Source organism: Drosophila biarmipes, chromosome 2L (genome assembly GCF_025231255.1).
Source record: "Drosophila biarmipes strain raj3 chromosome 2L, RU_DBia_V1.1, whole genome shotgun sequence".
NCBI lineage: Eukaryota > Metazoa > Arthropoda > Insecta > Diptera > Drosophilidae > Drosophila > Drosophila biarmipes.
The window spans coordinates 18,778,171-18,793,507 of NC_066612.1; the positions used below are offsets into that span (position 1 = coordinate 18,778,171).

General features: G+C 41.6%; 3 protein-coding genes across 3 annotated transcripts; 1 reads left to right on the plus strand and 2 right to left on the minus strand.

Annotated features, from left to right (window-relative positions):
- Window positions 1-4,425: 4,425 nt before the first annotated feature.
- LOC108033257 (uncharacterized) lies at window positions 4,426-5,166 on the minus strand. Its single transcript, XM_017107523.1, has one exon. The coding sequence runs from the start codon at window positions 5,164-5,166 to the stop codon at window positions 4,426-4,428; it is 741 nt and encodes a 246-aa protein (XP_016963012.1).
- A 3,316-nt stretch (window positions 5,167-8,482) lies between these two features.
- On the minus strand, window positions 8,483-10,061 carry LOC108033370 (uncharacterized). The gene has a single exon (XM_017107688.3). It carries the CDS (start codon window positions 10,051-10,053, stop codon window positions 8,656-8,658), a length of 1,398 nt encoding a protein of 465 aa, XP_016963177.1. The 5' UTR covers window positions 10,054-10,061; the 3' UTR covers window positions 8,483-8,655.
- A 4,261-nt stretch (window positions 10,062-14,322) lies between these two features.
- On the plus strand, window positions 14,323-15,181 carry LOC108033516 (uncharacterized). Its single transcript, XM_017107859.3, has one exon. It carries the CDS (start codon window positions 14,486-14,488, stop codon window positions 15,161-15,163), a length of 678 nt encoding a protein of 225 aa, XP_016963348.1. The 5' UTR covers window positions 14,323-14,485; the 3' UTR covers window positions 15,164-15,181.
- Window positions 15,182-15,337: the final 156 nt, after the last annotated feature.

Below are 15,337 nucleotides of genomic sequence, written 5' to 3' on the forward strand. Positions count from 1 at the left end.
GATAGAAAATGTGTTTTATATGGAAGTTTAATGAACACTTAGTTTTTTTTTTAGAGCAAGTTAATATATTTAATATATTTTTGTTTTAAAGTTATATTGTTTTGTAATTTTTTGAATTTAAATTGAAAGTTTTCTTTCTTGGATGTGTCTAATTTAACTCAGCATTAGCCATATTTACCTAACCAATATAAATAATATTTTATTTGGAGTAAAATCCCCTGAGTAGTTTTCCTTTCCAGTTGCCAATTCCAGCTGGCCAACCCCCACTTCGAAACATTCCAACACTTTTCAGCTCGGGTCAACCCGGTTGTGTGGAAATCCTTTGGCTCCTCGGATGCTCGGCGCTCGTCAAGTGTTTGGCCCCGTTGTTTGTTTTGATAGAAACCACCCCATGTCCTTACAACCCGGCCCCCCTATAGGGAAAACCCACAACCACCACCCCCTCACCACCGCTGGATAAAGAAAACTTTTGTGTGCGCACAACACCCACAAAAGTGTCCCCGATTTTCCATCTCGCTCGCTGCCGCTGTCCATTATCCTTGTGGCGCATGTTTGTCTTTCATCATTTTTTTGCTCCTCTTTTTTCCTCGGTGTGATTGTGTCTGCTTTTTTGTGTGTGGAATTTATGTTTTTTATGCTTTGCTTTTCGTCTATTTTCCTACATTTTCTGCTGACCGCAGGGGGGTGGGAAACTACGAGCGAGTACGGAGCACAGGGGCCATCCTTGTTGTTGTCCTGTGGCCACTTTTACTACGTTCACAGCTCGACCAGCATGTCCTCCTTGCCCTGAAGTTTTCCACTCAGCCCGCTCGCATTCCTGTCTATCTGTTGGTTTTCCCCCAGTTTTCCCACCCAGCTTTCCCACTTTCATTCCATCTCCATCTCCATCTCTGTCTCCATCTCCGTCCGTCTATCGGTTGGCGGACATTTTTCTTATTTGCAATAAATTTGGTTATGAATGTTCTCTGTCTGCCCCGTTGCTTTTCCTGGGAATTGTACATAATTTTCACAATTTTGATGTTAACTTGAAAATTTACGATACGTTATTTTGAAATGATGGTTGGCCGGTCCAAGCCAAATACACAGATGGGTCCTCCTGCTGCCAGAAACACTTCCTACCTAAACTCCACATCTATTCCTATCTATCGCCTCGTCTACCCAGCCGAGTCGGGCATTAAAAATGCATTTTTACGATTTCAGTTTTTCGGATTTAAACGAAACACTTTCGGTTGGCTTCGTCCGGAATGAGGGGAAAACGGAATTGATAACAAACTACGGCTTTAGGTTGTCACCTAATCCAGCATGTTATACAGAACTTAATAATGCAAAAAGTTTGTGTAAATATATAGAAAAATAAAAACCAAGTACAACGAAATGCGAATCAAAAACTTCCAGATTAATTTTAAACAAATTATAATTTATAAATATATATATTTTTTATACTTACTTAATAAAACCTCTTGAAAATGAGACACTTTATTCCCTTTCTTAGAAAGTTTATTATATAAACACACAAGAAATACATGTCAAAAAGTAATGGGATATTTTTTAAGAAATTATAACAATCAAGTTAAGTATCTGCTTTTGCCCTTCCATAAAAATATTCGAAAGAAACCAATTAGTGTATAAATAGCGCTATATTAATCATCTTCAATATATTTCTTAAAAAATGAAAAAGCTGGCCAACTTGCTGACGTTTTCGGAATTGTGGGCCCAGAGATAGATAAAATAAGATCGCTGGGCAGACCATTTCCAATCCGCAACTTTTGCAGCCATTTATAACATACACCAAACCGTAAATATAAATATTTATGGATTTGCGATACAAGTTTCGTAGCCCAAATTGTTGCAAATCGACACAAAGTGCTCTAATTTACGTCAGTTTCGGCATGAAGACGAAGCGAAGAAAAACTAAACGTACAGTTGGCGAAGAAATATGTAACTGTCTGGAAATCGGGGGCAGGACCTTTGTGTCCGAGGCTCCGCAAACGAAATAAAATTAATTTATGAAAACTATTTGCGCAGGGCGCAGGACGCAGGACTACGATAACGACAGTCGATTTTATTCGGGTCCACCCCAATCTGCAGGCGACACTCGTCCATTGTCCTGCTCGATGGATAGACACGCGCTCGTCATAATTCTGTATAATCTATGTACGATTTGAGTAAAAACAAAGGAAAGCCCGACCGTAAATTTCACATTTTATGTGCTCTTTTCCGTTCGCCTGGCCACTTGGGTCTTGGGTCCTTCGTCCTCTGGTCCTTGGAGACGTTCTGCGCGCTCGCTATCATTAGGAGAAATAAAATATGCTACTGCTTTCACTTTGCGAGTCCTCCGTTTCGGTCATGTCCTGCGGAATGTCAAGCAAACGAGGCAACCATCAACTTTATGGGCAAATAACACAAATTACACAAGCCAAAAACAAGAGAAATTCCAGAAAATTGGCTACTAGCACAAGCGTATCCTGTCAAATTTCGTTAGTAAAGGTTTAACAAATGTCCTAGATGCATTGCTCAAGATAATTTGAAACATTTTTAGCTGGCCAAAGAACAAAGACTTCGATGTGTACATTTTTGGAAGTAGTGGATCAGGTCGAGAATGGTACACCAAGTTGGATTCCGATTAAAGGCGAGTCAAATAAAATTAAAATTAAAATATTTACTAATTTATTGTTGAAGAGTGCTGAAAAATAATATAAATTAATATTGTTTTGACATCTGTTTTAAAACGAGAACACAATACGAGTATTTGAAATTATTGTTCAAAGAAGGCTGTGATCTAGGCGAAGGTGGTGGACTCTCGCCTCTGCCGCATATTTAAGCGCATTTTTATATCAACATTTCCAGACGTTTTGGCTTTACACAATATAAAACCATTAAAATCCAGGCTCATTTTTTTCCTGAAGTAAATAAAATTAGGCAAGCATAATAAAAATGATTGAAGCGGGGGCAGATCTAACTCTAACATACTTTTACAGATTCCCTGCTCTTGGCTGAAAAACCATTCTTTCCTACAGCTCATCATGTTTAATGTGGTTCCGCAGGGGCAACTGTTGCTGTCATTCTGGGTGCAATTCTCCGATCCCCACCTCTTCTTTGTCAGCCCTGCCATTTAGCAACTGTGACAGCCGAGAGAACCCCGCGTTGATGTAGTTTTCGCCTTCCTGCCAAATGTCCAAAAATATCAAGCCAAGACCAATTATGAATAGAACAATTAATCTCTAATTATGCCTGAATATCTGTCGGGCGAATTATTAGCGAGAATGAAATGAAAATCAACGCGAAGACGAAGACGAGCATGGAGGCAGGGGAAGGGAAAGGCGGGGATCCCCAGATCCCGAGATCGTGCTGACGACCCCACAGATCATGTCTCGGCAATGCCAGCCCCTCTTCGGGACCCCTGCTCCAAAAGATGCGATTGCGATCCTCTGGGGCCTTGGGCCTTGGGCCTTGGGCCTCGGATACTCGCCTGCTGATCGGATTATGACAACCAACGACACAACACATCGCAGGGCAGAAAGTTTTCTTTTGGCTGACGACGCCAACAGATGCAAACGGATGCCGCATCTTGATCGCCACTTTTGATTCGGATTAAGTGAAAATTCATTAGATAATTTCAGGCCGTGTCGCATCTTGATGGAGCGACCGTGAGGTGCACTACCGCAGACTCTCACCTCGCATCTAGCATCTCCCATCTCCCATCGCAATCATCGCCGGCTAAGTATGCCAATTAGTTAATATTAGCAGCGATTAAAATCGGCTAGCAGCCCGTCGCCACGATTAATGTCTGGAAGTAGGCTGGCATAAGCCGCCACATATGTGTTCAGCTATTCATATAGTATGTGATGGAATCGCCTTCAATCGATCCGTGCATTGTAAGCTCATTAAAGTCGCAACATTGTTGCCAATACTTCCGCTTCTGCATCGACCAGTGGTAATCTGGGCTGACAAAGCTGGGAAGATTTTTGCGCGTGGTTAACTAGATCGCCACTCAATCAGGTCCACTTCCTATCCTTTTTTAACTAGCTGATGGTTGGGTTTTCTTTTTATTTAAGGTAATGAAATACAAATTCAACTGGAATTGGTTTTTAGTAAAAAGAAATAATTTATTTGTGTCATAAGAACATTGTGACCTACACAAGACAAATCGCTCTTTCCTGCATTTTAGAAAGCAATATACCTTTTTTACTACCACACAAATTAATACAAGTAAAGTCAAAAATGATTTTGAATTTAATTTGCATCTCTTAATACCATTAATCCATTTCTTCCAGTTCTTCCTAAGATGAGAGGCGACTGGACAAAACAACCACTTTGCTTTAAGTGCGTTTTGTCCTAGTGAAAAGCCTCTTGATATAAGTACATTACTAAAATTATAAACCAAGCAATGGTTGAAACCCTTTCAAACTAATTCAATTAGCTGGTCTAGACATGAGGACAAAAGTCGACCGGAAGGTGGAACACAAGGTAGCAGATCCTGGAGCAATTGTTCTTGATGATGTCCACGCTCTCCGCGTCTATGTACGCCGTGACCTCCACATTCTCGGCCTCGGGGTACACCACCTTCGACTGGTACTCCTCGCTGCACTCATCCAGGAGGGTCTGGTTCACCACGCACCACTTGCCGGTTTCCAGTCCGCAGTTCTGCTTCTCAAAGAGGTTGAATATGCGGCAGAGGCGAGCGTCCACCACCTTCGGTATTACGAAAGTCACCTTAACCAACTCGAAGTGGCGGATGAAGGAGGTCACCCTGAAGGGCGGGCAGATCGCCCTGGTCTGCTGGATCAGCCAGTCCTTCGTCCGATCGTCCCTTCCGACCATCAGCAAGTTGCAATCGAAGTTCTCCGCCGCGGAGCAATCGCTAAAGCGCAGGAAAGCCACATCATCCTCAAACATGTGGAAGCACTTGAGGAGGAACTGCAGGACGCAACTGAAGTCACAGCAGCAGGGATTCTCCTCGTTGCTGAAGACGACCCCGTACCGCCGATCCTCCGGCATGACCCTGGTGTACGGAGGTCGGCTGGGGTCTCCTTCGCAGCAGTCGATGTCACAGGCCTTGGAGCGGCAGGACTGCAGGGTGCAGCTGCTTGCTGATGGGCCGTCGCCCACAGTGGAGTCTGACATTGAACTCAAGTCGGAGCCCGAGTCGCAGTCAGTTGAGTCCATTTCGTCAGCGTCTAACAACAAATTTGTATAGCAAGAATATTGGTACGTTAATGATTATGATTATTACAAAAATGAAACTGTGTAAAAATCACTAAAATTTTCTGGAAATCACGACCTTACTTTACAGACGATTTTCGACGAATGAGTCTGAAGCATACACAGCCTAGGCCAACAGGCAAACGCTGCAGTCACAGCCTACTTTCAAGAAAAACTTTTGAAATTGTAATTATTTGAAAACTTAAGGGGAAATGCGATCGAAACCCTCAGATTTGGATAAACGTGCAATAAAATGTTATAGTAATGGCAAAGACAATCGAAAATATTAAGTATTTTTTCCACCAAAGATTAAGCAGCTATTTTCTGTTATTTTACACCTCCGGCTTTCTCTGAGTGCACGCCAAATCAACTGCAAAGACGAAAGATAAATACGCCTCTGACTCAAATAAAGATGCAAATGACTGCGATCCAGTCCGGCTGCAATAAAAAACCCCACATTCCGGCTGACAGACTCGTCGGCTGCCAGCACGTAGACAAACACTGCAGCCAAAGGATGTGGGACAGGACTCTGGGTACTGGACTTCTGGATACTGGACTGCAGGACAGCTGGACAGGCGAGCTCCTGGGTCCTGTGTGATCAAGGCAGACAAGTGGAGTCCATTAAAACACTAACGTCACGTCGGGCGCCGAATGATGGATGTGGTCTAAGGACGAAGACAAGAGTGCAGGGGAAAAGCGGCCAAAAAGCGGGAGCCGAAAGGCTAACAGGTCCTGACGGGCTGCACCAACTGGACAGTCCATGGATGAATACCAATCAGAGAAACAATTGGCAAGCCATCCTTCGTCCTGCGTCCTTCGTCCACTGTACTCCATCCAACAAACCAACGAACAGGATGTGATGGCAATTTAAGGCAGACAGCAGACAGTCGCTCAAAATGGGTTTTTCTCCGGGGCTTTCCATCTGCTTCTCGCCATGGTGGCGAAGGGGGCGTGGCAAACGCACCGCCTCCGGGGCAACAACTGCAACATGGCCAATTGTCCGTGTGAGTACGCATGTATGGGTGACCGGAAGTGAGGAAGTGCGCCCCTTTTGCATCGCCATCATGAAGTCATTCACTCAATTTATCGTTTGATGAATGTCCTGGCAGATAGTCCTGGCTCCTGGATGCCGGCTCCTGGACAGTACCCCCACCCAGCCCGCCCCTTTTCGGGGGCGTTGATGGCGGGACACACACACGTTTAATGGCCATTTGAGCAGTTGATAAACGTTTCGCTCGTTTGCGTTGATGAAATGTTGTCGTTGCCATCCTCGTCGTCCTTGTTTGGCTGCATTGTTTATTTATACCCAGCACATGGATCATATGGAGCCCATGGCGCACATCCACCTCCCCATCGCCCGGTTCCATCTAGTTTTTGCGCTTATTTCTAATTGTTTTTGTTTGTTTAGCTTGTCATGCGAATCTGGCATTTGAGCCCTTTTTTGGCGTTTCCAAAGTTGAGCCATGTCCTCGTTGCAATGGCATAGGTCTGATGACAATGACACTATTATGATGTCACTATATGACAGGCGACACACTCGTTCGCAGTGCGAAATGGTCCTCCATCGTGGTTTATGGTCTTGTTTTCGACCGACTGAGGACATTGCTTACGGGTAGTGGCAATTCCGCAATTTAGATGCGTGGAATTTTAGTTGGAAAGGCAATTCTCAAAACGTTATTTGTATATATTAGCCTTTTTACTCTATATAAATATAATTTATAAATATAATTTTTTAAAAACGAATTTTTTTGGAATCTACTTTTGATAGAATTGTATATTCCTTTATTAATTTTTACAATTCAAAAGTGTATATCTTCTCCTTATATCTTCAATTAATTAAAAAACTATATATATATTTAATTTATTTCCTTCAAGCTGAAAATCTGCATTATAAAGCTATTTATAATTTTCTCAGTTAACCTAACTTAATAACAAAAATTTACCATTTTAATATTTTAGGTTAAATATTGCTGTTCTTCTATGTAACAACATTTGTAATTTCATAATTAAAGACAAATGATATAATTTTATTTTTTACTCCAATTTACAATATCTTTGTAACAAGAATTTTAGCACACTAAACTAACATCTTTTCAAACAGTTCCATTAAAGCAATTAATCAAATCGCGTAATATAAAAGCCATAATAAATATGTGTGCTCATAAACAACAGATCACCATTTAAACGAGCCAACTCCACAAAAAAGCTTAGGGCTCAGCGCAGAACCACACAAATAGAACTATACAAATCGGGGGAGAAATGAAAGCCGACCCATAAACTGTTGTTGGCTTTAAAACTGTAATAAAAATGCATTTACACCTCAACCAAAAAGGGAATGAAGAGCAACTAAGCTTTATTAAAAAAGCGCAGCAAAAATATGGAATAGAATTGGAAAGGCGCGCCAGCACACAAAAACAAAGAACGGCAATCCAACACTAATAATTCGCTTTTATTGAGTGTTTCTGGTGCAATAAAAAACATTTCGGCTGGATTTCCCTTTTGCCGGTCGTAAAAAATTTTGGAATTTTATTGGCCAGCGAGGGCCGGGCGAAAAGCGAAAGATCATTTCGATATGCAGCGAACGGGTTGCACCGCACCGAATCGTCCCTCCCCTCGCCCAGCAGCCTATTAAAGAAACTTAACGAGCCAACAAATTACTACACGTCATAAAACTCAAATCACGAAAATATACCAAAACACGGTGCGACTCGGCGACGTGGCGGTCTAAAAATACAACTCGTAGCGCCCTCGAGAGGCACAGGCCCCCGACTTCCTCGGTTGGGGCCCTCGACCGCCGGGTGTCATTATCAAAATGATTTAACAGCACAGTTGCGGTGGCATTAGGCAGATTTCCAATGCCACTGCTCGGGGAAAAGCCTATTGGGAGTGGGGATGGGATTGGGCCCAAGCTGGTGCCCACTCCTGGAACTACTAGCACAAACTATAGGTGAAATGTGGCCAAAATATAACAAGAACTTAATAGTCTCATTAAAAGGTAATCGATCATGTATCAACTCGCTTAGGAAAGATACAAAAGATACGTTTTTTTTTAACATTATTATTTATTCTTTTCTTTTCTATACAGATATATTAAGGTTCAATATTTAATACTTACTGAAATAAGAAAGAAAACACGCAACATATGAGGTTATAAATTAACAATCGATTTGACCTATAAATATTTGTGCATTTTAAAAGAAACCAGAAGATATACCTACTAAAATCAATAAACCATTGCAGCATCTTAATAAAACACTTCACTCTTTTTCAGAGTTATCTGTACTGTAATGATGATTCCAAAATATATTATAATTCAAGATTTTAAACACCCCTATCCTTGCTATATAAGTTATATTAGATATTCATCAGAATCTATGATTATTTAGCTACATATTTTCATTAAGGAACGGAATTACAAAAATCTAGACTTGGGTATAGGCAGAATGAAGACGTTTATCTCCTGGCCATTTTAATGCCAAACATTGGCTGCGTTTTCGGTTTCTTTTCGGTACTGTCCGAGTCCGTGGAGATCACCGTGATCACCGAGGAGCGCTCCTTGGCCTTCTGCATAAGCTGTTCGATGGTGGTGCGCCGGTACCGACGGATGCTACCCTGGGTCACGCGGCCCGTGTCGTCCAACCGCTTCTGGTGGGGATGTCGGCGCAGCCAGGTCCATGGCTTCTCTCGATCGAAGGGTTCGTGTATGAGCACCGGAAGCGGTGCGCCGTAGTACAGTTTGTTTGAGTACGCCTTTTGACTCGTCGAATCCTCTTCAGGGTCTTTCTTCCTTTTCCTGATATGATGGCTTGAGCGTTTTTTGAAGAGAGTCCTTGAAGCAGATGCCTTAACCCTTTCGTAGTAAGAGTCGGAAATTCTCTTGGCGATTTTCTTGTCATTCGAATACTGCGGCGGATTGGTTACAGTTCTACCCAACTTAAGGTCTCTGATGGCGGTTATCAGATGGTCCGAGTCGCGTGTCAGATAGGTCTTCTCATTGAGATGTATAAGCAAATTTTCCAGCCGCTTGAAACGCTCTGATGTCAGCGAATCATCAAAGGACCAGTCCTCAGGCGTATACATGGGGTCAACCCAGTCCGAGAAGTCAAGGCTGGAGCCAAATACATAGCCAGGATCTCCGATGGTGGGCTCCTCTTGACCTATAGTGAAATTGGTTCGGTTTATGGTGGCCCTCGCTTCAGAGTTTCTCAATCGCCTTTTGCCATTTTGCCGGGCGATGGAGTCTCGATCAATGCCAGCCCTCCTAGCTATCGAGTCCCTTACAAATGTCCCCCGGTGGGCGCCAAAACTTGTGTCGAGCGGCTCCGGCCCTCTATATGAATCTTGTCTTAAAACCGCCTGTACGAGACGCAGTAGTAGCTTGAGAGAGTCCTTGTTGTAGCGACTCCTCAAGTTCCCATGTATATCGAAGATTCTCATGAAATTATCACAGGCATAACAATTTACATAGGGAACTTTGCAAGAAGCTCCGGTGGTGTCAGGCGGCTTTATTATCCTGGCAAAGTTCTGCAGGGTTAGAGAGTGCAGAAATTCGGATACTAAGTCGGGGGGACGTTTCAGGGCAATGGCCAAGGCTAAGATTATGCGCTGATTGGTGAAGAACCAACGCTCTTTTGGTGACCTGGGACGACATCGACATCCCATCTCCGTTAGGGCCGACAGGCGTTTCTGCTCCTCAGAGGTATTGTCCGGCTGCAGTTTGAGTGGATTCTTCGGGGACTTTTTCGGAGAAGGCTTTCGCGAAGAGCGACAGGCACAGGGCGCAAGTCGCTGGAAGCAAGAGCCGCTACCGAGAAGACTGCCCGCGAAGATTCCACTCCTCAGGCTCAACATTCTTGCTATTCCGTTTTTAATAAAAATATAGTGTCTCCAAATTTAAGTACAACTGTCATGTGAAATTTTCAAATGGCATCTCATGTTCCACAAAAGGGATTTCTTTACCGGGAGTCTTCTGGCTGTCAAGTCCAATTCTTCTATGGGTCAATGGGTCCCAGTTTGAGCGGATGCAAATCGCTAACCTCAGTGCAGGTCACCGGTAAATCTTCATCTTCATCTTTTTCTTGAGCTATGTTCCAGGAATGCCCAATAGGGTTTAGGATCCTAAACAGGACTTCAAGCGACACGGGGCGTAGAAAATACCCGAATAGTTCGATCACATGCAGAAGATTTCTCTCCATTTCCACGATAATGTTCCAGTCCACCTTCCCCACCGGCGGACCACCCTCCTCCCAAATGGGCTGAATCTTCTCCACGAACACAACACTACTCCTCAGCCAAGAATTGCCCTGCGAGAATTGCTCGACATTGCTAGCGGTGCTCAGGTAGCCGACACCCGGGATCCTCTGGGAACCCCGGCATGCACAGGCCAGCATTCTATAGAGACACCTGCCCGACTGGAAGACACTCTTGGTGAGCTCCCTGCTCTTCAGCGAGACCATCGCGAGGACCCGTGGGGATGTGACAAATCACTGGAATTTGAAAACTATGACTTTGGAGACAATAATTTGTCTAAGTACAGAGTATTAAAAATTGTGACATTAATACCAATGGTGTCCTTTTTTATAATTTTGGGCTTAATAAAATGGAATTGTTTATAACATTTAATTGTAATACATTCGTTTATTTAAGAGTTTTTTAATGATTTGATCTTTCGTTTACAGATTGGTTAAAAATCACTTCCGATGAATATGTATTCAAAGTTATTGAAAAAAATTAAACATTTTTATACAGTGTTTCAGTTATTTGAACAAAAACATAGTTTTCATTTTTATTTTTATCAACAAGTTCAAATCAAAGAACCTACACTTGTGGTGAAAATAACAGAAACGACTTTGACGTCAGTATTTTTTGTTAATTAGCTACATATGTATATAAGTAAGTACGAAAGTAACTTTTCTATTTTTATACCTTGATATATAAATATATAGAATAAGCCGTTCCTTTTATTTCTTCCAGCAGTGTATATGATTACTTCAAAGAATTTTGTTTTGACAGTTCCTTATACAACTTCTATGTATTTATGTACCTTCTACCTTTACAAAAAAGCCTGTATTTAAGTCTTTTATTTTTAAAGATTTTATTTGAAGATTTAAAATGGTGTCGAATTCTTCGATCCACCCAATCTTAGTAGTAGTTCTCACTTAACCCCCGAATGCAATGCAAGCACAACGGAAGTGGAAGTGGAAAAAGATTGAAAGGAGAGGGCAAGGAAGGGAAGGTGAAGCTGAAAAATAAACGTCAAGTTGAAGATTGCAAAAAAAAGAAAGACGGAAGATGACAATTCGAAACCCCACCCCGCCCCCATTTCACATTGCCAACAAGAACAATTAACACACACACACTCACCCGCTCGCAAACAAACACAGAAAGGTAAAAACAAAGAAAGCGCAAAAAGCGAAATGAATAAAGAGCGAAAAAGAAGCAAAAACCTTTAACTAGCCCACTTCTATTGGGTGCGAGAGCGAGATAGCGCAATGCGCCGCTGTTCGTCCGAAGGGGAAGTCGAAAACAAAACAAATGAGAGGGAGAGAGCGAGAGCGACGGCTGTTTAAGGGGAAATAGCGGGGCGATGGGAACGTGTGAAATGGAACCGCAGCTGTCTCTGCAAGAAGGGGAAATGAGAGAGCTCGAAACAATTGGGCGCTCTCGCTCTCTGATTGGAAACAGCGCTGCAAGGGAGAGAGACGAATTGGGAGAAACAGAACCAGAAAGAGCGAGAGAGCGAGAGCTACGTGCTCTCCACCACAAACAAATCGCCAAGGCGCACACACGCACACTCTTGTAAACAGAGCTGCATGTGCAAAAATTGCCGGCAATTCCTGGGCAGCGACGTCGGCAGAGGCGTCGACGCACGACCTCCACAGCACCTGCCCCACCCACTGCCGCCCCCTAGAAGCCCACCCACAAATAAAAAATATAAACAGTAAAAGGTTGTGTTGGTGAGTACTTCAAAACAACCTAGCGGATTCGCACGAAATGCTTTAAAATGGCTAAGAAAATGTTAATTTCTAAGGTCAAGACTTGAAAATGTATTTAAATGTTTTATTTACAGTTCAAACAAGAATATTATTAAAATATGTATTTTGCTTTACCGTCATAATTTTCTCTATTATTAGCCTCTAGAGAATTCCAACATTTTGCTATTAATGAACTAAACACTGTCAGAATTGATTTTAAACAATATTAATATGTTAAATATTATCCTAAAGCCTAAAAAATAAAAGAAAAAAATATGGCTCTAAAAAATTGCTAATTTAAATAAATAAAAAAGTTATCAGAAGACGGGGGAATATTTCAAATATCCTAATTTAACTTGAAATTGATATTTTGTAAAATAGAGGCTGCCACTCCTTAAATGCTTATCAACAGTCTAAGGAAAGGAAGTCAAATTTGTTATTGTTATTAATGTTTGTAAAAAAGTTATTTTTAAGATTTTACCATGTCCAAACCTAATTTACCTATTTTACCTATAAAATTTAAATGCTTTCGAGTTTTTAGATTTAAAAAAATAAATTTCACCTTGGTCAGGAAAGTTATAAGCTGAGCTTAATTGTTATTGTTATTACATCACTTACAACATTTTTACAAAAAATTCAAATGAGGTAAAGAGAATAAGAATGATGTTTAGGTAAAGAATAATGTTTAGCTATTTTTCGTGCAAGTATAATAATAATAAGTAGTTATTTACGTGTTCTTTTCGCTTTGATAAGATCACACCAGCCAAAGACCTGATAAGGAACGTGTAAACGGCAGCCCAGCATTCCGAAGTTTTGTTTTCAGACCAGCAGATAGATCACAGTTCGTTAGCGAATAGCTCATTGGATTTTATCGGGTCACGAATGAGATACGCGTTTGATCTGCTGCCTTTCAAGATATGCCTTACGATTTGCGGATGATTAACACCTTGGATATCCCGTTGCCAGTGTAGCAACGAGGATTATGAAAGAGGGGAAGGGAAGTATTACGCACTCGCCATATAGATGTGTACTATGAGCATGATCCATCAGATCGCACCTGAGTTCGATAGAGTCGGTTGGTTCAAAGGTTGCCGCCGCCACTGCGGGCACACAAATAAACAAATTGGGACTCATTCGATCGCCGGAATTATGATGAGAACGAGAGCCAATCAGTGGTCCGTTTGAAGTTCCTTTGATTTGACCTGACCCACGGAAGCAGCCGCCTTTAATCTCCCATCCACCTAATGGCAGCTACAATGGGTCAGGCGAAAGACACTTCCGCGTCGGGCTCTTTGAGCCTCCAAGTGGGTGGCAACCACTGGAATTTACAATGCCACAAGCCAGCACTCGCAACCAAAATCACAACCCCTTCACGCCCTGCAACTAGACTTTGGCCCCTACCTCTGGCGCCTCCAAGTATTACTTATATTTATATCAGCTAATTTTTAATATTTTATTGACTCGAAAACGCTTTGAACTCTCTACGATTCGTATCCCGCCCTGTGTTCTGAAGCTGGGAAATTTATGCATGTGGAGCCCGAATACCTAGCTCATAAATTGTATGAAATTATGCGTAAATAAAGCAAAACCGGGTGTTCGGGGCCCACGGACCGTTTGATGTTGTCCGGTTCTTGCGGCCGGGCTCATCCCATCGATTTCGGTGGGGTGTGCGGCGGGGTCGTAGGGTAACCTAAATCATATACGGTATTTCCTCAGGAATCGGGGGAAAATTTTCATAAATAAAAGATAGGAAGGATTTATCCGTCAGTAGAAATAGATTTCTCTTTGATTCTTCTCCCCTTTTAGCGGGTAATAAAATTTTGGTAGCATTTTTGTAATTTGTTAAAGGTGACATTTCCTTTTGTTTATAAAGTATCCTCTTTTTAAATTATTAAAATTTTTTAAATTGAAAAGTATTTGTTGTAGCTTTAACAACAACATTCTCGGGTCAAAAATTGTAAATAATACTCACATTTCTTTAAAGCGTTTTACGACATAGTAAAAATTGTTGTGCCTAGCTCAGCCGTCTAAATTCTATGAAATACTTTACCGTAGCACAAAGTACTTTGTTTTTACATTAAATTTGCAATCATAACCCACTCTGATTATCAGTTTATAAACTATCACTTTACCAGGGTAATCTTAATCTATAGTTTGCACAGTATAGTATGCACATTCTCAAACATTTATTTCGGTTCTAAATTATAGTGACCAAAAATAGTGATCCATCCACAAATTGTCAGAATAAGCAAATCAAATTTATTAAGATAAAATAATACAAATATTTTCAAACAAAAAAACCTCCCGAAATGAACCAACCACATAATTATAGGAAAGATTTCGAAGTGCGTTGGTTTTCAGAGCACTCAGATGATGAGTGCTTACCAGCTTACCATGGAGGTCCAAACGATTTGAAAGATTATCCCTGCACCTCGAAAATATTTAAGGACAAAGGTGCAGCAACTCAAGAGCAAACGGAAAATAAGAACAGCGAAGAGCCCAGGAACCCGTTTTGGATATCGGTGAGCGACTATGAGTTGGACAGGGCTTATATAGTTTATCGTTTTTTCCACGATATCGGTAATATTGTGGCCAAAAACTTCACCAAAACGAACCGCATGTACTTGAAGTACTTCAGCCTGGTGGATTCTCAAATTGCACTGAGTTATAATGGCCAAAAGATTGGATATGGCGGTGACATTCGCGTGAAAGTCAAGGTGGAAAATCCCGTGACTGAAAATGCCCTTATTGAAGCCCTGGAAAATTCTTCGGCGGATAATGATAGACCCACTGGAAGTCAGAAAACAAGTACAATGACGATAACCATCAATGTGGAGGATGCTAGGGCCACGAATGAGGTGATTTACCATCAACTGGATATGGAAACATCTAAGAAAGAAGGGGAGGAACCCGGAGTTACTCACAAGAAAGTTCGTTTGGTGCAATGGTTTAGAGAAAAGCTATCCTATGTGTTCTATTTTTATTAAATTTTTGGTTTCTTGAAATATTAGTTTTTATTTAAAGTGGTGAAAAAGGAAATTGGAATTTTATTCAAAAATGGAATTTGTTTTATAGATAAATTTTTTAAAGACACCTCAGTACTTGTCTATTTTCAAATACCCGCACAATGGCGCTGTGAGTGTTGGACTTAGCTTTGTTAG

Bases quoted from the DNA above. Each gene is read 5' to 3' on its own strand.
- LOC108033257 (XM_017107523.1), bottom strand. From the start codon at position 5,166: ATGGACTCAACTGACTGCGACTCGGGCTCCGACTTGAGTTCAATGTCA.
- LOC108033370 (XM_017107688.3), bottom strand. From the start codon at position 10,053: ATGTTGAGCCTGAGGAGTGGAATCTTCGCGGGCAGTCTTCTCGGTAGC.
- LOC108033516 (XM_017107859.3), top strand. From the start codon at position 14,486: ATGAACCAACCACATAATTATAGGAAAGATTTCGAAGTGCGTTGGTTT.